General features: G+C 40.5%; 1 protein-coding gene across 3 annotated transcripts in view; it reads right to left on the reverse strand.

Annotated features, from left to right (window-relative positions):
* The window catches only part of dazl (deleted in azoospermia-like), a 93,249-nt gene that overhangs the window by 21,616 nt on the left and 46,597 nt on the right, over positions 1 to 25,036 (reverse strand). For all 3 annotated transcript variants that reach the window (XM_069912940.1, XM_069912937.1, XM_069912939.1), the window contains exons 5-9: positions 12,241 to 12,307; positions 10,748 to 10,875; positions 6,942 to 7,022; positions 6,224 to 6,274; positions 5,084 to 5,206 (exon numbers count right to left, since the gene is read on the reverse strand). In XM_069912940.1, the coding sequence (XP_069769041.1) occupies positions 5,084 to 5,206; positions 6,224 to 6,274; positions 6,942 to 7,022; positions 10,748 to 10,875; positions 12,241 to 12,307 (450 nt within the window). The remainder of the gene's footprint in view (positions 1 to 5,083; positions 5,207 to 6,223; positions 6,275 to 6,941; positions 7,023 to 10,747; positions 10,876 to 12,240; positions 12,308 to 25,036) is intronic.

The following is a 25,036-nucleotide window of genomic DNA, read 5'->3' on the forward strand; positions in this document are numbered from 1 at the left end:
TCCATCAATCCTGCAGGGTTCAAGGTAGCCACTATCATCCTGGTACTCAAGAGGGCAACAACAACTGGCCTCAATGACTACCGTGCTGTGGCACTGATCTCCACAATTATTAAATGATTCAAGCTCCCAGTGATGGAATGTAGCACATCTCAGGGTGCTGGAGCCATTTCAATTCAACTACAGAAGAAACCATTCCACAGACTATATAGCCTTGTTCCTTCACTTCATCCTAACCCATCTGATGAACAAACACCTGATACGCCAGTCTGCTGTTCATTCACTTCAGCTTGGTGTTTGATAGGATCATTCAGTTTGATAGGATCATTCATTCCACAGAGACTGGTGGAGATGTTGTCCTTGCTTGGAATTTTCACCCCTTTCTAACTAGATACTGGACTTCCTAACAGAAAGACCACAGTCTGACCAGGACAGTAGCAGAACATTGAGCGACATCACACTGAGCACTGGCATACCTCAGTAGCTGCTGTTCACGCTACTGACCTACAACTGCATCGCCAGATTCAGCTCAAACCATGTCATCAAGTTTGTAGATGACCTCATCAGCAACAATGATGAGTCATACTGTGAGAAGAAGTGATATGGTACGAGAGTAACAACCGGAGTCTCAACGTTGTCAAGATTAAGGAGATTGAGGAATTCAGAAGAACCAGGAATGACTACCCTTTAATATGCATTGATAACTTTGTAGAGGAAAGAGTAGAGACCACCAAGTTCCTTGGAGTTCACTTAACGAGTAACTCTTTATGGACACATATCTCCTCACTTGTCAGGAAGGCACAACTGCACTTTCTGAGAAGACAAGCAGGCAAGGCTACCAGTACCGTTATGTCAACCTTCTACATGAGCTCTTCTGAGAACATCCTGACCAGCTGCATCTGTGTGGTTTGGTTGCCACAGAAAAATGGAACAATTCTACAGGAACACAAGAGTAGCAGAGAGGATCACTGGAGTCTCCCTGCCCTCATCGATGTGATCGACAGGGATTACTGTCTGAAGAGAACATGGCAAATCATTGAAGCCCCCTTCCATCTCATGCACAGCATCATTCAGCTGCTCCCATCAAGTAAGATATACATGGGTATCAAAGCCAGCACCACCAGACAAAGGAACAGCTTCTTCCCACGGGAAGTGAGAATACTGAACGACCAAAGGAATTGTACACACTAATTCATGAAGCATTATTTATTTTGTATATATGAATATTTGCCCTGTATTTGTCAGTCTGGTTGTGTCTGCTGTGTTTTGCTCAGAGGACCAAAGAATGCAGTTTCTTTGGGTTGTATTTGTACAATCACTTGATAATATACTTGACTTTTCATTTGCTGAACTTGAATATTGACATTCAATGACTTAGAACGCTTTGGTACACAAACCAGAAATGGTGAGAGGCATGTTCAAAATAGCTTAAATGGTTAACTTCATATTTCCCCCCCACAATCACTCAGCTTGTCCATATTCCTATGAAACATTTGTTCAGCTGTCATAATTTACTCAGCCAATTATTAATATAGGTATAGAGTGACTTTAGTCAGAGATATGCAGCACACAACAGGCCCTTTGGTTCAACTTATCCATGTACATATTTGATCCATATCCTTCTAAGCCCTTCCTAATCATAAATCTGTTCCTGTGTCCTTTGAATGCCAGTATTGTGCCTGTTTCTAGTTTATTCTGGCAGTTTGTTGCAGTCTTCATACCCAAAAACACCCATAGCTTGTTGCAATACTTCAAACATGCTAAACCGATGAACTCTGAACAGATCTAGCACTTAAGAACTGTGCATTTGTGTGGCCACTGTGGACCAAAAGCAACATACTCCCATCATAATGTATAAAAAATTGCATCATCAAATCACAAGATGTATTCAATGATGCAAGTTTCATAAAGCTGTAACAGACTTCAGGTACAATAAACAACAAATAATTTGGTTCTCAGAACAATGAATTAAATCACATTTCCTCAGTCCTACTACATTTACAACAACCTTTTACTCCAGTGGTTCTCAACCTTTCCTTCCCACTCACATACCACCTAAAGCAATCCCTTACTAATTACAGAGCACCAATGGCATAGGATTACTTAAAGTGGTAATGTGAGTGGAAAGAAAAAGTGAGAACCTCTTATACTATCCACAATAGCTCCAACCTTCGTGTCAGGTAATCTGCAAACTCATTGATCACCCCTCCTTTTCTTTGTCCAAGTCATTTGTAAAAAAAAACCCATAAACAGTAAGGATACCAGAACAGATCTCTATTAAACATCACAAGCCACCAACCTGAAGACAAAATACATTACATCAACTATCATCCTCAATCTTCTGCAGGCAAGCCAAGTCCAAATCTTAACAGCCAAGTCATGGATCTCATGACTTTCCGATTGAGCCTAATATGGGGGAACCTTGTCAAACACCATACTAAAATCCATGAACACCACATCCACTGCCTTATTCCCATTAATTTTCTTTGTCACCCCCTCCTAAAACTCAATTAAGCTCGTGAAGCACAAACAGCCTCTTCTATTTATTTTATTTAGACATACAGCACAGTATCACACCCTTTCAGCCAATGAGCCCATGTCGCCCAAATACACCCTATTGACCTTCACCCCCGGTATGTTTTTTAACAGTAGAAGGAAACTCCTTACAGACAGCATAGGATTCAAACCCCGGTCCCAGTCGCTATAATAGCGCTGCACCAACTGTGCCACCCTTTAAAGCAGATTATCCCCAAGAGAACCATGCTTTTCTAAATGCTTGTAAATTAGGTCCCTAAAAATCCTCTCTAATACATTGCAAATATTAACTGGTCTATAATTTGAAAGATTCTCCCCATTAACTCTCAAACAAGGAGAAAACATTTGCCATTCTCCAATCCTCTGGGGCTGCTCCTATAGCCAGGGAGGATGCAAAGATAATTGCCAATCCTCCAGCAATCTCTTCCCTTGTTTCCAGTCATAATGTTGTTTTAAGAAGATCCAGCACCTACTCTTTCTTAACAAAGACAGTTTTCAGTGTAATAGCCTATTTTACACCAATTCACAATGCCATCCCTCTCCCTGCTAAATATTAAAAGTTTCTTTTTTAGGACCTCCCCTACCACTAGGCACATCTTCTCTCTGTTTATCTCCAAACAGCCCTACCTATTCTATGCTTCATATATGTGCAGAATATCTTAGTGTTTTCCTTAATCCTAATTGCCAAGGCCTTCACAGGCTCCCTTCTAGCTCTCCTGTCTTTCAAGTTCCTTCTTGTCTACCATACAATTCTCATGAGCCCTTCCTGACTTGTGCTTCCTAAACCTTGTGTTTTCTTCCTTCTTCCTACTGACTTCCATGGCTACTTTGCTATCTTTCTCACTGTGAAACAAACCTATGCAGAACCCCATAAAAGTTGTCGCTAAATATCTTCCACATTTCTGCTGTGCATTTCTCAGAGAACATCTGCTCTCCATTTACTCTCCCTAGTTCCTGCCTACCCCTATTGCAATTTTACCTTCCCCGATTAAACATTTGTCTACTCCGATCCTTGACCATAAAAGGTCAGAGTTGGGGTAATGATCTCCAAAATGCTCACCCACCAAGAGGTCTGTCACCTGACCAGGTTCATTACCCAGTACTAAATCCAGTATGACTTCTCCTCTAGTTGGCTTGTCCACACACTATTTCAGGAATCCTTCTTGGACATAACTAATAAATTCTGCCCCATCTGAACCTTTTGCACCAAGGAGGGAACAGTCAATAAAAGGGAAGTTGAAGTCTCTTACAACAACAATCTTGTAATATTTCAACCATTTTAAATCTGCCTATTTATCTGCTCCTCACTGGCTTCGAGGCTATTTGGGGGCTTACATAATATTCACAATAAAATGATTGTACCTGCTGATTTCTGGCTCTCACCCATACAGTCTCAGTAGACAATCCCACCACTAACATCCTCCCTTTCTGCAGCTATGATACTATCCCAGATCAACAATGACACCACCCCTACTTCTTTAACTGCTCTCCCTATCTTTTTGAAACATCCAGAACATGGATAAGCCAATTACGTCCTTGCATCTGCCAAGTTTCTAATGACCACAATATCATAATTCCATGTGCAGATAATTTTCTTTGCATAACTAGAAAACATGACCACCTTTGTTACATTATCATGCTAAAAAACAAATTGGAAAAGAGAATCAGCTATAGAAGCTCACCTAGTTTAATTTGACACCATCTCCTTTTTTTTAAAAAAAGAAAAAAGAGTAATACCTTCTACATAACCATTTTGGTATCTCATTATCTCATACAATCATGTTTTGAATTTACATCAGTGTTTACTTTAAGGGAGAAATGGTGGGGGGGGGGGCAGGAGAAAGAGGTGCTAAAAGAAGGCACAAAGTTGCTCTGGCAGAGAAGGTGAAAGAAAATCGCAAGAGCTTCTCTGGATATATTAAGACCAAATGGATAGCAAGAGTCAAAATTGATTCTTTTGACGATCAGAGTGGTCATCTATGCATGGAATCACAAGAAATGGAGGAAGATCTTAAATGGACTTTTTGCATCTGTATTTACTCAGGACAAGAACAGAGTTTACAGAAGTGAGGTAAAACAGCAGTAAGGTCATGGAGATCATATATATTACAGAGGAGTAGGTGCTTGCCATCTAGTGGAAAATAAAGGTTAAAAAATAAATCCCCAGGACCTGATAAGATATTCTCTTGGACCTTGAAGGACGTTAGTAAAGAAATTGCAGTGACCCTAGCAGAAAACTACTGTTGTTCAAGAATAATGTGAGTAATTATAGGCCAGTGTGCCTGATACCATACGTGGGCAAGTTATTGGAAGATATCTTAAGTGACCAGATATACAAGTTCTTGGATAGATAGGGGTTGATTTGGGATAGTCAGCAAAGCATAGATTACATCTAATTTTAGAATTTTTCCAAGAAGGTTAGTGGTGTACCTCCAAGTCTCACCACTGCCAAACACAAATTCCTCTGAAAAGGTACCCTTAAATCTATTATTATTATTATTAGTAAGGGTTGATATGCAGTTTCACAAAAAATTATAGATTTATTAATTACCTTTTCTACAGTATCTAGAGGTGAAGTTGAAGTTTGCTGAACATCACATTCTCTCTGCACAAACACAGTTCCTGGACTAATCACATCAGGACAGGGAAAGTTTACGTACGTCCCTGCAGTGGGCTAATAAAGGAGGTAGGGAAATGGGGTAGGGAGTAACAAATACAGTTTATTTATTTTCCCTTAAGCTATGTAAATATGAAGTAACCTCAATTTCATCATCTAAAATTTTTTAAGTTAATCTGAATTCAAACTAAAATGTTATATTAGTGGAGCTGCCCCACAACTTGACAATGAACTGTGGTTTCAGTATGATATTTCTTCACTACAGAAAATTAAAACAATTACTTTTGTAACTTAAATAAAATATTTAAAATTATATCTAGGATATTTACATAATTAAAAACTGACCTAATATTTGCTCAGTAACAATGTAATTTTGAATGCAACTTAATTTTCCATTCTATAAAACTGGAATTTATCAATTTCTTAAAGAAATCTCACGGACATTTCACGGATATTTGAGTGAAAAGTAATTAGTCTTTACAAAACTTAAAGCAATAGATAAAAATATTATTTTTTCCCTGTACATTAGTAACAGCCCAGTTCTAATTAATCACCTAAAGAGGGATAGTGTAATAAATCAATGAAAATACAACGTTACGCAGAAACACACTATCCTCTCACTACTTTGCTTACTGTTGATGCACATTAAAAGGCATAGCTTACATCTACATCCAGAAGTGCAAAACAATAATTTTCCTTCAATGTAAAATGAACATGAAAAGTGCTGCATCTTGTATACAATATTATAGATCCAATCAAGTTATTTACATTTGTTATACATGTACAAAATTAGTACAAAATGAATCAACTTTCATTTATTTTCTTTCAGAATTAACAAACACCAACATTATTGGACATTGTGAAAAGGATGTGAAACAAAAAACCTTCCAACATTAACAAGTGTGCATAACTTGATTATTGTCTTTAATCAGCTTGTGATATCAAACCTTACTTGACAATTATTTCCAATCTTAAGTTATAGATATACAGGAGTAAAACAGCTGCACGATGCTAATGTCTTAAAAGTGAAAAGTACAACTACAGATATTTAATAGATTTGTCTATTAACATTACCTGAGGCATCATCCATCCCCACTGACCTCCTGGGGACCAAGGTGCTGAAGCCTGTAATGATAATATGAAAGCAAAACTTAAAAATATTATGTGAAGAAAACTTATTTTACTATATTTAGCAGATGTAATATTCAACAATTTTTAATCTAAATACTAGTGCCAAAGCTTATTAAACTGTTATTCTGGAAGTTTGCTTTCACCCTCCAAAAAAAAGATAAAATAAAAATCAGTTTTCTAGGAGTCCTTCCTTAAATCCTTCACCCAAATAAAGTACAAACTATTGTTTTCCCAATCATTTAATCTAAATAGTCAAAATAATTTGAAATAGAACTATTTAATCTAAATAGTCAAAATAAAAGGGCGGCAAGTTGCTGAAGTGGTTAGTGCAATGCCTTTATAGCACCAGCAATGAGGACCAAATTGGGGATTGAGTTGCACACTATCTGTAAGTAGTTTGTATGTTCTCCCAGTGTTTATGAGAGTTTTCTATGGGGGCTCCAGTTTCCTTCCTCCGTTCAAAGTGTACCGGGGTCAAAATGTACCAGGGGTGAGGTAATGGGGTCTAAATTGGGTGGCACAGACTTGTGGGCTGAAATGATCTGTTACCATGCTGTATAGTTTTTGCACCAATAATACTGTATTCTTATTCCTGCCAACTCAATGTATTATACATTTTACATTAAACATGAATACATGATCGAATTATGCAAAATTTTACCTGATAATTGTACACAGGATGAGGATAACCCACTTGAACTTGTGGTAATGCCACAGGAGGAGAATTAGGATAAGAATAAGCCTGGACAAAAGTAAAATCACATTAAAAATTATTTGTAAAAATATGTCATGTTTAAATTGTTATCATAACTGTAAACAATTGAATTCCTAAATGCATGCCTTAACACTTGCCAAGATTAAATGCTATTTGTCATTGTTTCACACAACCTTCCAGTTGATCTATATAATGTTGTAAGCCTTAGATGAGCTTCTTCACTATTTAAAATAACACCGATCTTCACATCATCTGCAAAATTATTATTCATACCTTTGACATTCAAACCACAAGTCCATAACATACATCTTGATGGTCCCAGCACCAATCCTCCAGGTACATTTCTGGTCACAAATTCACCATGCAAAAAGCAACACTCCACTTCTGCCCTTTGCCTCTTACTCTCAAGCCAATTTTTGATCTAGCTTGCCAGCCTGTTGCAGATCCCATGGACCTTAACCTTTTGGACCAGCTAATCTTGTCAACGGTCTTACTAATATTCCTGTGGATAATACTGTACTTCCTTCAATACAGTTTGCAATCTCTTTTTAAAAAAATCAAGGAAATTTGTGAGATTTAATTTCATAGAAAGCTATGCTGATTCTTCCTAATGTAAAATTTTAAACCTGCAATAAATAGAAGATGCAATTCAAAAGGGTTAAATTTTTAAACTCTGTATTTATTATTACCTTGAGTCCCTCAATCAACTTTAATTTCTGAGAATCTCATTCTCTTGTAAATAATTGAAGTGCTATGAAATTTGCTTTGCACCCACTTCATACCATTTGCATCCAGTCTAAAGTAAAAATCAAAAATAATTTCAATACAACATGATACGAGTTTGGCATATGCATGTGGAGAATGTCGAGATGCACCAAAATTCTTAATTGCTGCAGCCACCAAGATATACCAACAGTAATACAAACTAAATAACTACAATATGCTATGAGAGAAAAAGGGTAACATAAAAGGATAGTCAAATGAATGTTCACAGTTGCATTTCATGCAAAAAGTGATGTTTCTATAATGCATCTTTTGGTGTTCCTATAGTAGTTTATGATTAGAGTATTTCAGTAAAGTTCAAGAGCCTGACAGCTTTTGGGGGGGAAAAAAATCTGTTCTTGAACCAGAGAAGCTGAACTCCAAACTTCTATAACTTCTTCCAAAGTAACAGTGGGAATTGATTCTAACTAGATTGATGCCTAACTGCATGAGTTTTTCAAGCTTTGTTGGGACCAAGGAAAACTGCCTCAGGATCTTCGTGATGCCACCATCATCACCCTGTACAAAAACAAAGGCGAGAAATCAGACTGCTCAAACTACAGGGGAATCACGTTGCTCTCCATTGCAGGCAAAATCTTCGCTAGGATTCTACTAAATAGAATAATACCTAGTGTCGCCGAGAATATTCTCCCAGAATCACAGTGCGGCTTTCGCGCAAACAGAGGAACTACTGACATGGTCTTTGCCCTCAGACAGCTCCAAGAAAAGTGCAGAGAACAAAACAAAGGACTCTACATCACCTTTGTTGACCTCACCAAAGCCTTCGACACCGTGAGCAGGAAAGGGTTTTGGCAAATACTAGAGCGCATCGGATGTCCCCCAAAGTTCCTCAACATGATTATCCAACTGCACGAAAACCAACAAGGTCGGGTCAGATACAGCAATGAGCTCTCTGAACCCTTCTCCATTAACAATGGCGTGAAGCAAGGCTGTGTTCTCGCACCAACCCTCTTTTCAATCTTCTTCAGCATGATGCTGAACCAAGCCATGAAAGACCCCAACAATGAAGACGCTGTTTACATCCGGTACCGCACGGATGGCAGTCTCTTCAATCTGAGGCGCCTGTAAGCTCACACCAAGACACAAGAGCAACCTGTCCGTGAACTACTCTTTGCAGACGATGCCGCTTTAGTTGCCCATTCAGAGCCAGCTCTTCAGCGCTTGACGTCCTGCTTTGCGGAAACTGCCAAAATGTTTGGCCTGGAAGTCAGCCTGAAGAAAACGGAGGTCCTCCATCATCCAGCTCCCCACCATGACTACCAGCCCCCCAACATCTCCATTGGGCACACAAAACTCAAAACGGTCAACCAGTTTACCTATCTCGGCTGCACCATTTCATCAGATGCAAGGTTCGACAATGAGATAGACAACAGACTCGCCAAGGCAAATAGCGCCTTTGGAAGACTACACAAAAGAGTCTGGAAAAACAACCAACTGAAAAACCTCACAAAGATAAGCGTATACAGAGCCGTTGTCATACCCACACTCCTGTTCGGCTCCAAATCATGGGTCCTCTACCGGCACCACCTACGGCTCCTAGAACGCTTCCACCAGCGTTGTCTCCGCTCCATCCTCAACATCCATTGGAGCGCTTTCATCCCTTACGTCGAAGTACTCGAGATGGCAGAGGTCGACAGCATCGAGTCCACGCTGCTGAAGATCCAGCTGCGCTGGATGGGTCACGTCTCCAGAATGAAGGACCATCGCCTTCCCAAGATCGTGTTATATGGCGAGCTCTCCACTGGCCACCGTGACAGAGGTGCACCAAAGAAAAGGTACAAGGACTGCCTAAAGAAATCTCTTGGTGCCTGCCACATTGACCACCGCCAGTGGGCTGATAACGCCTCAAACCGTGCATCTTGGCGCCTCACAGTTTGGCGGGCAGCAACCTCCTTTGAAGAAGACCGCAGAGCCCACCTCACTGACAAAAGGCAAAGGAGGAAAAACCCAACACCCAACCCCAACCAACCAATTTTCCCCTGCAACCGCTGCAACCGTGTCTGCCTGTCCCGCATCGGACTTGTCAGCCACAAACGAGCCTGCAGCTGACGTGGACTTTTACCCCCTCCATAAATCTTCGTCCGCGAAGCCAAGCCAAAGAAAAGATTGATGTCTTAAGATGTTGGCTGCCTTATCGAGGTAGTGCCTCAATAAAGCAACCAATGTCTTTAATGGCCAAAAGGTCAACGCCCATTATGGATTTGGCTAGGTTTGCCATTTTCTGCAGCTTTCTGCTGAGTTTCCAAACCAGGTTGCGAAACAACCAGTTGGTATGTTTTCCATAGTACATTTGTAAAATTTCAATAGAGTTGTCCATAACATGTTGAATCTCCTCAGACTTGTTTAAAAAGCGGAGGCATTGATGGGTCTTTTATATATTCGGTGCCTCTTTTCAGATAAGAAATGAGGCTATGAATGCTGAACAAGGATATCCCCAAGGTAATCAATGTTTTGCTCATGCAGTTCTTCAGGTTATGAATAATGGATCTCCATATATCCTTAATGTACTTCCACCAGCACTCACTGCTAACAATGGATTACTACATTTTTCAGCATTCTAAGCACAGAGATCTTCAAGTATCCTTAGTATGTACTACCAAACAACCACAGACAATGAAATAGTATTTTGATTTTTTTCACAATTATTCTTGTATTTCTGCACCACATTATAAACCACTGTAACTGGTACAAGTGAAGAGTAGTATATTTAGCCAAATACTGAGCAAGGTTCGCTGAATTCATGGATTGGCAATGGACAATATTTGGTCATTTACAAATCATCAGGCAATTTTATTGGTTTATTTTCAAGAGAGAACCCATCCTTCATTTTTTTTTAAATCACCCCACAACCACCCCCATCAATTGTCTATACAGGTATGCTGAAAAAACCCAAAACTTTTAAAGCAGCAAGAAATTTGAAACAGATAAAAATGCAGACAAATGCTTCATATAAAGTCTCTTTAACTTGCCTGAATATATTGAAGAGATGATCCAGGAAATCCAGGAGATGGGAAACAGGTGTCAGTATTCTGACACATACAAGGAGTTGGTGATGTAATAAGGGGAGGTGGTCTTGCCTGGACCAAATGAATTGGATCTTTGTAAGAGAAAAAAATGTTCTGAAAGTTATTCGAGAAGCAAAACAGAAACATCTATACAGACAACCCGTGCATTACTGCTGCTCAGGTTGCAGAAATTCTCCTTTCTGGAATTCAGATGGGGGAAATTGAATAAAATGTGAAATACACAGGAGGCTGCCACTTCCCTTTGTCCAACTGATGCCACCTGGCTCCATCTGCCCATCCCACCATTACTGTTTCTACCCATCACTTTTCAGCTAATTAGGTAAGTTAGCTGAATTGTCATTTGATGAGAGTAATTGAATACACAAGCAGCAAGGATGTGCTTGAGTCAAATGGCAGGTTGGAGAGACCACATACTGTAAACAACATTAGTCTCATTTTAAGAAGAATGAAAGCATAAAGATACCTCAAGAACATTATATTTAAATTTTGTTGCCTCTCACAAACTCTAAATTCCAGTGGATACAAGTTTGGTCTGTCTAAGCGTTCCTCAGAATATAACCTGCACATTCCAGTTATCAGACTTTTAAATCTTCACATCAAAAAATTTCCTGGAGCAACTTGAATGGATTTGGAGAGGACATTTCCTTCTAAGGGCATCTAGAATTAGGAAGTCACAGTGTAAAATAAGTGAGGAAAAAAAATTGGATGAATTTTTGGAACAGTTGAAGGGTGTATCAAAGACTAAAAAGATTCCATCATCTGCAATCTCTTATATCCCCTCTAAGAAAATATTGTTGGAAAATGATGCTGAGGTAAAAGATATGCCAGTGATTTTGATAAATAGTCGGACAGTTTGAAGGGTGAGAACAGTCTCTTAGGTAGCAGGAAACAGCAGCTTCCAGTACGACCAAGAGGACTTTATGATAGAGCCTAAAGAAAGCACGGACAAGCTACTGCTATTCCTCAGCATTGATCCTTACTTATAATATTAGCTAGGATACAACCCCAAACCTTGTTCTCAGGAAGTGCTCAGCCTTGCTTCTCATCTTAGCTGCTCCAAACCACCCAGTCTACACTAAACAATGGCCAATGCTTTGTTGGATATACACCAGATTCCCGATGCAGAAATATCATCATTCATACACTCTTAAGAGTCCATTTATTGCTGATATGATTTTCACCCTCAATCCTGAGAATATCTTGAGCAAATGAAGCCAACACATGAAAGACTATTGAAAATTAATTTTTTATTCAATAAAAGCAAAATTCCAGTCTCAATGTAAAAAAAAAATTCAAGACAAAACATAACTGTGAAACCCATACTGAAATTAGCATTAAAATCTTGAATGGAGTCACTGTTGACTACAATCAGTATCACTATTTTCAATAACTCAGAATTTGTATGACTGACATGCTTAAGGTAGGATTCCACTTACATGTCTCCTGTTGCTTCCTGATTGCAGGCCCTATCTTCAATTTCTTCCCTTTGAAGTTGATTTGTGACTGTAAGGAAATCAAAGAGTATATTTTCATACCCTAGTTTATTGCACTAGATGATAAATTACAAAAACACCCTCTCTTTCACAGTATTTTTTAAAAACTACAACCAAAGTCATTTGCACTGAGATGGGACATAAGTTTTTGGCTCCCACTCCCCTTCCAAATTAGTTCAATAATGTTCAGCAGAGAAACAAACATTAACCCACATTTTCCATATTAATTGAAAATTCTCATCCCATTTTACTTCAAATATGTTCTGTTCAAAAGGTTGGGATTCCCAAATAATTTCAGATTTAACTTGAGTTGTGAAAATTATTGAAATCAATTTTGACAATGTATACAACTTGAATGAAGACACTGAAGAAATGGCCAAACTTGATGATGTCACAATAAAAAACAAGGTAGCAATCAGGACAATGAAGTCTACAACAGGTTATAGTTAAGTGAGTGGGCAAAGATGTGACAAATTAAGTGTGAAGAAATGTGAAATTGTTCATTCTGGCAGTAAATTATTTTTTTAAAAAGCAATGTCCAAACCAGGAGCTTACAGTACTCCAAGATGTAGTGGGATCCAGCAATCATAGAAGGCCAATATACACATACAACAAGTAATCAGAAAAATTAAGAGAATATAATAATTTATTTTAACTGAATACCAATGGAAGAACTCAGCAGGTCCGGCAACATCTATGGGTAGATGTGGTCAAATAGCCTTTTAGGTTAGAGACCCTTTCATGAAGTCTCCCCCTGACAAAAGACCTCGAGGTACTTACCACTCTATGGTGTAGAAAAAGTAGTTCTGGCTTCACACATCCACTTCAAACTTTTCCCCTTTCACGTTAAAACTATGCCCTCTTGAAAAGAAAATAGATATAGCAGGAAATAAAGCAGAAGTGGGGATGGGGGAAGAGATGCAACTAGAGGAAAATGAAGAGTGGAGAAGGAACAGAAGAGCAATAAAATTGCTGAGTGGTTGCAATATACAATGTCTGAAAGGAAGAAGTTGAAACACAAAGCAGTGAAGGACCAAATTAAAAGTGCTGACCAGTGCCTTGGCCTCTGAAGGCAAGCATAATACTTATCACTACCCACAATACTATCATTTCAGGGAGCTATAGACTTTCACCCTCAGGTCCCTCCATCCATCAGTTTACTCAAGGCCTCTGCCATTTACTCTCCATGTAGTTGGATAGGACTTTCAAAACTACATTATCTATCATTTGCCTGGATTAAATTCCATCTGCACTGTTCTGCCCAACTTTCTATCTGTTCTTTGTCCTGCTGGATCCTAGGCAAACAACTGCCTCTACTATCTGTGACTACCAATTTTTGTGTAGTGTGCAAACTTGCTAACTATACCATCTGCATTCTTAACCAAGACATTCATATATATTATAAAAGAACAAATATTCTTACATTAATCTGCAGTGCACTATTTATTACACCCATCTATCATTATACACCTCTCCTTCTAACCATTTTTCTGTCAGATGACTCGTAAACTGAAAATCAGCATATTCCTCAGAAGCAAATTATTTTGCAATTTCATCCTTACTTTCAGATTTTCTACTCCACCGGTCTCTGCAGCCAATAGTTCATGCCTAACATGATGCCATCAAACTAAGTGAAGGGTTTGGGATGTGAGAAAGGGATGGATTGGATCAGTGGTTCTCAACCTTTTTCTTTCCACTCCCTATGCCATAGGTGCTCTGTGGTTAGTAAGGGATTGCTTAAGGTGGTAAGTGGGTGGAAAGAAAAAGTTTGAAAACCACTATTTTATCATACCTAATTGACTTGTTATGTGCACGGTTTCACAACTTCAAAGGAAACGGGCCAATAACAATTTTTCTCAAGCAAAATATTTCAGTAACAATTGGGTATAGAGCAGTGATTCTCAACCTTCCCTTCCCACTCACCTACCACCTTAAGCAATCCCTTACTAATCACAGAGCACCAATGGCATAGGGAATACTTAAAGTGGTATGTGAATGGAAAGAAAATAGTTGAGAACCATTGGGTTAGATTAATGTGGAGTAGGTTTAATCCTTTGGTATCTTTTTTTTTATTTTTTTTTAATTTTTCACACTATGAACCATATTGACTAAAATACACAAACATTTCCCTCTTGAATATACACAGTGTCATTTTCTTCCCTTTTCCCCCTCCCTTCCCTTCCTCCTTCCCACCCCCCCCTCACCCACTAAACGTTCAACATATACGATACATTAAGCCCATTAAACAATGTCATCACACAATGAAAATAAACAAGAAAATTGTGTCATCTACTTTAACACACTGGGTCAGTTCATTTCGTCTTCTTCTCATTCTGTCATTTTAGGTGGTGTTGTGTTCCATGTACGGTTCCCAAATTTGTTCGAATACTGTGATGTTATTTCTTAAATTATATGTTATTTTTTCTAATGGAATACATTTATTCATTTCTATGTACCATTGCTGTATTCTCAGACTATCTTCCGATTTCCAGGTTGACATTATACATTTTTTTGCTACAGCTAAGGCTATCATAATAAATCTTTTTTGTGCTTCATCCAAATTGAGGCCAAGTTCTTTACTTCTTAAATTACTTAGAAGAAAGATCTTTGGATTTTTTGTTATGTTATTTTTTTGTGATTTCCTTTAGAGAATGGGAGAGAAAAGGGATCAAAAGATAGAAAATTGTTTTTCGGGAAATAAATTATTATCTTTTGAACAACTGAAGTACAAATATGGTATAATTCACTATACAATGTTTGCATACCACCAACTGAAAACCTACTTGAAGGACAAATTGGGAAGCAGGCTGAGGTTACCAGAAGGAAGCAGTTTTGAATATGTGATTACAGACACAATGATAATTAAAAATTTTATAACAAACATGTACATCAAACTGCAAGAGAAAGAGAACAATGAAATAAGCTGTAAACCCAAACAAAAGTGGGAACAAGATCTAAACAAAGATAAAGAATGAAACATGCGAAATGCTATGCTCCGGAACTATGAGAAATACAATAAATATGAGGTTACGCATGATACAATATAATTGGTTACACAGGCTATACACTATGCCCCAAAAGTTAAATAAATGGGACCCAACAGTATCAGATATATGTTTTTGCTGTAAGAAGGAAACAGGAACAACAGCACATGCAATTTGGGCAAGTGAGAAAGTGGTAAAGTTTTGGGAAGATCTAAATCAGATATTAAATGCTTTAGTATCTTGATGAAGTGCTCAAGCCTGAAATGTTGGCTATTGATTTTTGCTATATAAAGGACACTGTCTGGCCTGCTGAGTTTCTCCATCACTGTGTTTGTTTTTACTTTAATCATGGTGTCTGCAGACTTTCGTGTTTTACTTAACAAGTCGGTACAATATTGTGGGTCAAAGAGTTCATATTGTGCTCTAGGGTCCTACATTCTAACTTTAAAAGGGGGAATTCCTCAAAGTAAGGTCAAAGCAATGGTCTTTGGTCATGTACAAAGTTGGCCTAAACTGCATAAGCTAATCACCTCCTTGTGTTGTAGCTTTACTACATTTTTTAGCTTTTAAAAATCAGATACAACAGTAGAGAGATAACAAAAACAAATCTAGCATGTTAACAACATTCCTCATGGACTGCAAAGTTGAGGCCACCTGTAAATTGGAGGAACACCTTGTATTCTATCTTTGCAGTCTCCAATCAGACAGCTTCAATACCAAATTTTCCAAGTTCAGTAACCTCTTCCCCTAGTCTCTCATTTTTCCTCTTCCCCATTTCCCTTCCATCAGAGGACATCTTTCCTAGTCTTCAGTCCTCTTCCGTCAACACTTCTCAGCTTCTCTTCTACTCCTTCCCACCTTTATCTACCTGTTACCTGATAGCCCATGCTCTTCCCCCTTCCCCTCCCTCCCCACCTTTTTATTCAGGCAGCTGTGTGATTGATTTTCAGCACTCTTGAAGGGCTTGGACCTTAAAAAAAAATCAACTGCTTTTTCCAGATGCTGCACGCCTGCCAAGTTTCTCCAGCACTTGAGTTCTGCATCCAGAACTTAATTTTTTCACAAATACTAAACAGCTGAACATTTTCAATTTGGTTTTCATCTCCTTTTCAGAATTTGCAGTAAATTTATGAAAAAGTTAAAAGTATTTGCAACATTTAGGAAGCGAAAATCAGAAAGTCCTTGAAGAATACAAATATACCAGGAAAGAAAACAAAGAATCAGGAGGTCTAAAAGTGGGCATTGAACATCCTTGGTATTTTTGTCAATTCAAAACATTTTATATATATTAATGACAAGAGCAAGACTACAGAAATGACAAAAATACTCAAGGACAAGGGAGGGATTTTATGGCTCGAGCTCGAGTAAGTGGTTCAGCTACTAAGTGTATATTTGGCATCTGTATTCAATAATGAGGAGGGTAACTTTTTGTGTCTGACCTTACATTGGCCGTGGAAGAAGCCCAAGGCCAGACCAATACTAAAGAGAGCAACAGTAACAGGCTTCAACATCCACCATCCAGTGACATTGACCTCCACCATTATAAAATGCTTGCAGCATCTGGTGATGGAACATTTCAAAGTGTAAATCCCAGAATCACTGGATCAATTTCAATTCGCCTGAAAATGGAACAGTTTCTTTGAAAGTTCAACATCCTTGTCTCTCCAGTGTCCTGACCCACGGAGAATGATGCTTCATACTCCAGGTCGCTGTTTATCAACTTCAGTTCAGAATTTAATACAATCATACACCAAAGCAGGGTCAGCTTCCGAACAAGTCGAATAGGGGGGCATTAAGGTAATCGCGCATTGCCATCACACTTACCCCTCCTTGAATGTAACAAATGCTGTGATTATATTGTGTGGAGTCTAGTGATGCTAGTGCTGCAGTGGGGGGGCACAATAACTCATTGAGAGGAGCAATGCCATTCCCCCAACCCAGCGCCAGCCGTGCCCCAGAGGCTTGTGGAGAGGCCATCCTTGTTAGGACTCAGCACCACTCCTGGCAACTTGACTCAGGACTTGCTAACGGAAAGACCACTGTCTGTCTGGGTTGGCAGTAGAATGTTAAGTACCATCACATTGAGCACTGGCACACCTCAGAGATGTTTACTTAGCCTGCTCCTGTCCATGCTACAAACCCATGAATGCAATGTCAGATGTCCAAAAGAGCTATCCACTTATTTAATTGCACTTAAATTCCCAGGTGAAGTGGTCTTACAGGAGAGTGCAGACGCTGGAATCTGAAGCTGAACACAATCTGCTGGAGGAACTCAGTGGGTCGGAGACAAGGAGCACTTTTGAGCTGAAGCCCTTTATAGAGTCTGGATGACACTACAGGTACACAATCCTTTATATGGACATCTAAAATCCAGAAAGCTCCAAAAACCAGCATTTTTTTTTTCTGGTGGAAGGAGAGGGGAGAGAGAGAGACGCCAGTGGGACTTGGGCAAGCAGGTGAGGTGGAGAAAGGAGAGAGAGATGCCAGGGTGGCTCAGGCAAGCGGGAAAGGTGAGGAGAGGAGAGAGACGCCAGTGCGACAGGCGGGGAGGGATACGGTAGCACAATTCGGGTGGGATTAAATCTGGGGCAGCTGGTTTTTGTTCTGAAATCCAGAAAAATCAGAAATTCGGAACACACTGTCCTCTAAGGGTTCTGGATTGTACCTGTACAGCAGTTGGCCACATCAGCTACAATGAGTCACAATACAGAGATAGAAAATATTGTTAAATGGTGCAAGAATAATAGCCTGAGTCTCAACATGGGGAAGACAAAGGAGATGATTGTAGCCTTCAGGTCTAGTGATGACCATCCTCCACTACATTAATAGTTCAGTAGGACTTAAGAACTGATCGATCCTGGATATACAGTATCTCCTCACTTGTTAGGAAGCCACAACAGCAACTGCACTTCCTTCGAAGCCTGAGGAGGGCAAAGCTACGGCTACCATTCTGTCAACCTTCTACAGGAGCTCTATAAGAAATGTCCTAGTGTGGTACAGTTGCTGAAAAGCATTGGATTGGAGGTCAATCCACAGGACCATAAACACAGCAGAGAGGATCAATGGAGTTTTCCCCTCCCCCTACCAACTGAAGTGATTTACTAGAAACATTGTTTAAAGAGGGACACAATAATCGATGAAAACCCATACTATCCTGCACACATCATCTTGCAATTACTCCCTAAAATACATAAGTATTAGACCAGAACCACCAGGCTGAAGAACAGCTTCTTTTCATGGGCAGTGATACCACCAAATATCTTGAACTGCTGAAATAACTGTGACTCTACTATTCAATAATATTTATTTTAATATATGTATATGGGTTCTGTGTATATGCATTGTTTGTCTGTAGGTGTGCCCTGTTTTGTTGTCATACTGTTACAATCAGATTATTAGATAATTTGAACTTGGTGTGAGAATGGAGAATAATGAGATCAGGGAGGGATGCAAGATATTTTATCAAGGAGGTTGGTAGTGTGTATCATGAAGTTAAGACAAATAAGTGCCCAGGCTTTAATAGGATCTATCTCAGGTTATAGAGGGAGTCAAGACAAGAGATTACTGGGATCTTGACAATGTATTTGTATTCTCTTTAGCCATAGACAAGGTCCCTGCAAAGTAGCAAATGGCCAATTTTGTTCCATTGTTTGAGGAGGATAGTGGGTGCAATCCAGCAAATTATGGATGGGTGAGACATCGGTGGTAGGGAAATTATTGGAGAGATCTAGAAGCGATAGGATTTACTCATGTTTGGAAGGCATGGACATTCTGGATAATCAGCATGGCTTTGTACAGGGGAAGTCATGTCTTACAAACTTGTTCAGAGTTATCTTTTTGAGCTGATAAAGATGGTTGATGGGGATAGAGATTGGAAAACATCTTTCTGGACTTCACTATAACTTTGACAAGGTTCCTCACAGAAGGCTGATCCAGAAAATTAAGACATGGGATCCATAGTGAATTAGCAGATTGGATTCAAAATTGGCTTGGCCACAAGACAGAGGGCAGTGGTGGAGCAGTGCTATGCTGACTAGAAATCGGAGACTAGTAAGGTTATAAAAAATTAGTGCTGGGATTTCTATTTGCAACACAAATTATTTAGATGAAAAAGTAGATGGGCTGATAAGCAATTTGCAGATTATGAACATGGATGAATACAGACTGATCAGCATCAGAGGAAAAGGTCCAAAGGGATGGAAATGACAATGTAAGTTAGAATGATGACCTTCTTCTGACCTTAGCTCCAACTTGGTGCTACTGCTTTTCTAACAGATTCAACAATTTCATTAACTTTTCTGCTAACTTCTGACCATCAAATTTTCTTGGATGATATCTAACATTTCTCTAAACCCTTTTCCATGGATATGTATCTATCTCGGGAGACAAATCATCTGTGGACATCATTACCAACTCACTGATTTGCACAACTGCTTGGTCTACACTGCTTTCCACCGGTCTCTTGCAATGATCCTATGCCTTTCTCACAATTCCTCTGCATCCACTGCATCAGCTTCTGAATGAGGCCATCCACTACAGGATAAATGAAATGTCCTCTTGCTTCAAGAAACATGAAATCCCCTCCCTGCTGTCATTGATAAATCACATATCCACAATTCTTCCATTTCACAAAGTTTTATTCTCACCATATATCCCCACAGATAGTACAAACCTTCATTACCTAATACCTGCCAATTTCAGTGAGGCCGCATCTTCCCCTCATCACTCCCTTCTACAAGAATTATCCCATGCTTCCTTGCTCCATTCTTCCTTCCCCACCCATCCTTCCACACTTTTAGGGATCTCCTTCAGGAATTGCAGAAGTTGCAAAACCTGTCCCTATATTTCCCAAGTCACCTTCATCCAGGGCAAGGAACAGATTTTTCAAGTGAGGCAAAGCTTCTTCACATGCACCTCATCCAACATAATCTACTGCATTTGGTGGACTCAGTGGGACAGCCCCTACACTGGGAAGTCCAAATACAGAATGGGCAACCACTTTGCCAAACACCCTTGCTCTGTCTGTAGACATAGAACTCCCAATTGCTAACCATTTTAATTTCACCTAACCATGCCCAGCCTTATCTTATCCCACTGTTTCCATTTCTCCTTTACTTGTTCCTCCCCCCACCTTTCTCACTTCTCTTCTAACTTTTCCTTGCCCAACTCTCCCTCCCCCATAATCTCTTACCCTATCTGCCTCTCCAACCTTCCACTGTCCAGTTTAACATCACCTCTTGGTTCCTCCCATTTTTCCACAGCATCTCAAGTTCAAATGTATTGTCATCTGATTGTACATATAGAACCTGACAAAACAGTGCAGCCCCAGGCCACAGTGCACACACACAGACACACATGATGTATATAGGTAGTGATCCAAAATAAATATACAGAAATAATTTGAGAGTTTTGAGAATTGTTCAATAGTCTCACAGCCTGTGAGAAGAAGCTGTTCCCTAGCCTGGCAGTCCTGGTTTTTATGCTCCTGTACATCTTGGTTGAAGGTAATGTCTCAAAGATACTGTTGGCTGGCTGGCAAGGGTCCTCAATGGTTCTGTTATTACCACTCCATGTAGAGATCATCAACAGAGGGAAGGAAGACACCAGAGATCTTTTCAGCAGTTTTAATCACCCTCTGTACTGACATCTGATCTAATGCTTCGCAGCTACCACACATTATGATGCAGCCACAACACTCTCCATTGTGCTCCTGTAGAACAATGTTTGTAAGGTGGCCGATAGCCTTGCCCTCTTCAACCTCCCATGGAAATGTAGGTGCTGTTGTGCCTTGCTGACTAATGAGGTGGTGTTGTTGGTCTGGAATAGGCTGTCCTTTAAATGGACACCAAAGAACATTGTGCTCCCCATTCTCTCTACAACAGAGCCATTGATGTGTAGTGGAGAGTGGTCCTTCATCTTCTTGAAGTCCACCATCACCTCACTTGTCTTGTCCTCATTAAGACTCAGGTTGCTCTTGTACCATTTTAAAAGGCTTTCAACCTCCTCTCTGATACAAAATTGTTGCTGATGAGGCCAACTACCATTGTCATCCAGAAATGATGATTCTGTTGGAGCTAAACCTTCCAGTCTAGTTGCTAGTTAGTAGCATGAACAGTAATAGGCTAAGCTTGCAGCCCTAAGGTATGCCTGCTCAGTGAGATGAGGCTTGAGGTTTTGCTGCCATCCCAGACAAAACTGTGATCTTAAAATCAAGGAGACCAGGGTCCAGTTACAGAGAGAGATACAGAGACCAAGCAAGACAGTTTATCCACCAACCTGAGATATAATTGTATTGAATGCTGAGATTAAGTCAATGAACAATATCCTGGCTGATGAGACATCATTCATGAGGTGGGTCGACAGAGTGGAGGATCAGGGTGAATCATCTGTGGATTACCATTTGCTGAAAGCACTTCATGATAATGAAGGTCAATGCCACTGGACGGCAGTGATTTAGTCCAAATACCATCACTCTCTTGGGCAGTGGGATGATAGTGGGTGCCTTGATTCCTGCAGGGACAATGGACTGCTTGAGTGAGATATTAAAGATGTCCATTAGGACCTCAGTCAGCTGTTCCACATAGACCATCTGCACTCTACCAGTTATGTTATCTGGTCCTGCTGCTTTGTGTGGGTTCACCCTGGATAGAATCCTCCTCACTTCAGCTGTGGCAATGCAGGATGCCTGTTTCTCAGTGGGGTATGGGGCTTTCTTTGTTGATTTTTCCCAACATCAAACTTGCATAGTTGTTCAGCTTGTCAGGAAGGTGGGGTGTCATGATCACTGACCCACAAGGTTGACTTGTGGATCATTATGGTTTTAATATCTTGCCAATACATCTCATGTCACCAGTGTCACAGTTATCTGTGGATCTTCTGTGTACTCCCACTTTGCCTTCCTGATTGCCTGGGAGCTTTTGGCCCTTGCTGTTCTTAGTGTCATCTATCACCTAACCTGAAAGTAGTGTCCCAAGGTCTGAGTAATGCAAAGGACTCCGCATCTAACCGTAGTTTATGGTTCACCGTGGCTATGTTGCGTTTGGTCACTGTGACGTCCTTTATACCAGTGGTTCTCAACCTTTTTCTTTCCACTCACATACCACTTTAAGTAATCCCCATGCCATCGGTGCTCTGTGATTAGTAAGAGATTGCTTACGGCAGTTTGTGAGTGGGAAGGGAAGGTTGAGAATCATTGCTCTAGACCCAATTGTTACTGAAATATTTTGCTTGTTATGAAACTGTTCACATAACAAGTCAATTAGGTACAATTAAAACAGTCATTTTCAAACTTTTTCTTTCCACCCACATACCACCTTAGCAATCCCTTACTAATCACTTATGGCATAGGGAATACTTAAATTGGTATGTGAGTGGAAAGAGAAAAGTTGAGAACCACTGCTTTATACACTTGCCTATGGAGCTGGTCACTGTGCTTGTATACTCATTCACTTTGATGTGGTCATTATAGGTGGACACTCCCTGAATCTCCTCCAGTCTGTGGTTCCAAAACAGTCCTGCTGCTCTGCTGTAGCTTCCCCTAGTCAAGTTCCGATCTCCCGGCAAATTGGGTTGACTCATCTCAACAGTGGTCTGCATGCAGAGGTTATCAGAATGTAAATGTGGTCTAAGTTTCCAAGGTGGGGGCAGAGACATTTGTGTACGCCTTAAGATGTTCTCTCTTCTGGTTGGAAAGATGACATGGTGCTGGAACTTTGGTAAGTCTTTTTTCAGGTTAGTGTAATTGAAGTCAACAGCAACAATCATACAGCTATCCGGGTGCATTGATTGGGCTTCACAGATGCCCCCTTAAAAGATCTTTCATTGCTTTTCCCTCATTTACAGAAGGAGAAAAAAACTGCTGTGATCAGAATGGCAGTGAATTCCCTGGGTTGGAAGAAAGGCCTATACTTCATCATGAAGTATTCAGTCTCTGGTGAGTCAAGTTTATTGTCATCTGATAGCAGATGTACAACCAAACAACAGTGTTTTCCAATCCTTGGTGCAAAACATGTAGATACACAACCAGACATACGCACATACTAACAAACAATATATATGCAGGTCAAGTATTCTTATATAGAAAACAAATAGTTTCACAAATATGAAAGTCTCTGACCACTAGTGGGAGTAGCTCCTTTGGTTGTTCAGCATTCTCCTTGCCTGAGAAGAAGCTGTTCCTCAGCCTGGTGGTGCTAGCTCTGACACTCCTGTATCTCTTTCCAACAGAAGCAGCTGAAAGAGTCTGTGTGCAGGGTGGAAGGGGTCCTCAATGATTTTGCATGCCCTCTTCAGACAACGATTCCTGTTGATCATATTGAATTTAGGCGGGGGGAGGAGGGAAGGGAGATCCCAGTGATCCTGTCATTTTTATGGTCCTGTGAATTGACCTCCAATCCATTTCTCTGCAGCAACCATACCACACTGTGATGCAGCCAGTCAGGCTGCACTAGATGGAACTCCTGTAGAAGGTTGACATAATGGTGGCCAGTAGCTTTGCCTGTTTCAATGTTCTCAGGAAATGCAATTGCTGTTGTGCCTTCCGGACAAGTAAGGAGATGCAGTGCGCCCATGACAGGTCATCAGTTAAGTGAACTCCAAGGAAAATGGTGCTCTCCAGTACACAGTTGTTAAGAGTCATGGAGGGTGGTCATTTCTGGTCCTTCTGAAGTCCACGATCACCTCATTCATCTTGTCCATGTTGAAACTTAAGTTGTTACTCTTGCAATTTTCTACCTCTTCTCTGTAGTGTGACTCTGTTGTTGCTGATTAAGCCACCTATTATTGTCATCTGGAAACTTGTTGACACTGTTAGAGCTGGATCTGGTAATGCAGTCGTGGGTCAGTAGCGTGAACAGGATCAGGTTGAGCACACAGCCTTGATGTGTGCCAGTTTTCAGTGTTACAGTGCTTGATGTTCTACTACTGACCCACACTGTGGTCTTTCCGTTAGGAAGTCCAGAATCCATTTACAGAGAGGGGTGTTAAGTCCCAGCGAGGACAGTGAGCAGTGGGCCCTTACTCTTCTTTGGCTTGGCTTCGGGGATGAAGATTTATGGAGGGGTAATGTCCATGTCAGCTGCAGGCTCGTTGGTGACTGACAAGTCCGATGCGGGACAGGCAGACACGGTTGCAGCAGTTGCAAGGGAAAATTGGTTGGTTGGGGTTGGGTGTTGGGTTTTTCCTCCTTTGTCTTTTGTCAGTGAGGTGGGCTCTGCGGTCTTCTTCAAAGGAGGTTGCTGCCCGCCGAACTGTGAGGCGCCAAGATGCACGGTTTGAGGCAATATCAGCCCACTGGCGGTGGTCAATGTGGCAGGCACTAAGAGATTTCTTTAGGCAGTCCTTGTACCTCTTCTTTGGTGCACCTCCGTCTCGGTGGCCAGTGGAGAGCTCGCCATATAACACGATCTTGGGAAAGTGATGGTCCTCCATTCTGGAGACATGACTTACCCAGCGCAGTTGGATCTTCAGCAGCGTGGATTCGATACTGTCGGCCTCTGCCAGCTCGTGTACTTCGATGTTGGTGATGAAGTCATTCCAATGAATGTTGAGAATGGAGCAGAGACAGCGCTGATGGAAGCGTTCTAGGAGCCGTCGGTGATGCCGGTAGAGGATCCATGATTCGGAGCCGAACAGGAGCATGGGTATGACAACGGCTCTGTACACGCTGATCTTTGTGTTTCTTCAGGTGGTTGGTTTTCCAGACTCTTTTGCGTAGTCTTCCAAAAGCACTATTTGCCTTGGCGAGTGTGTTGTCT

Source organism: Narcine bancroftii, chromosome 1, assembly GCF_036971445.1.
Source record: "Narcine bancroftii isolate sNarBan1 chromosome 1, sNarBan1.hap1, whole genome shotgun sequence".
NCBI classification, from domain to species: domain Eukaryota; kingdom Metazoa; phylum Chordata; class Chondrichthyes; order Torpediniformes; family Narcinidae; genus Narcine; species Narcine bancroftii.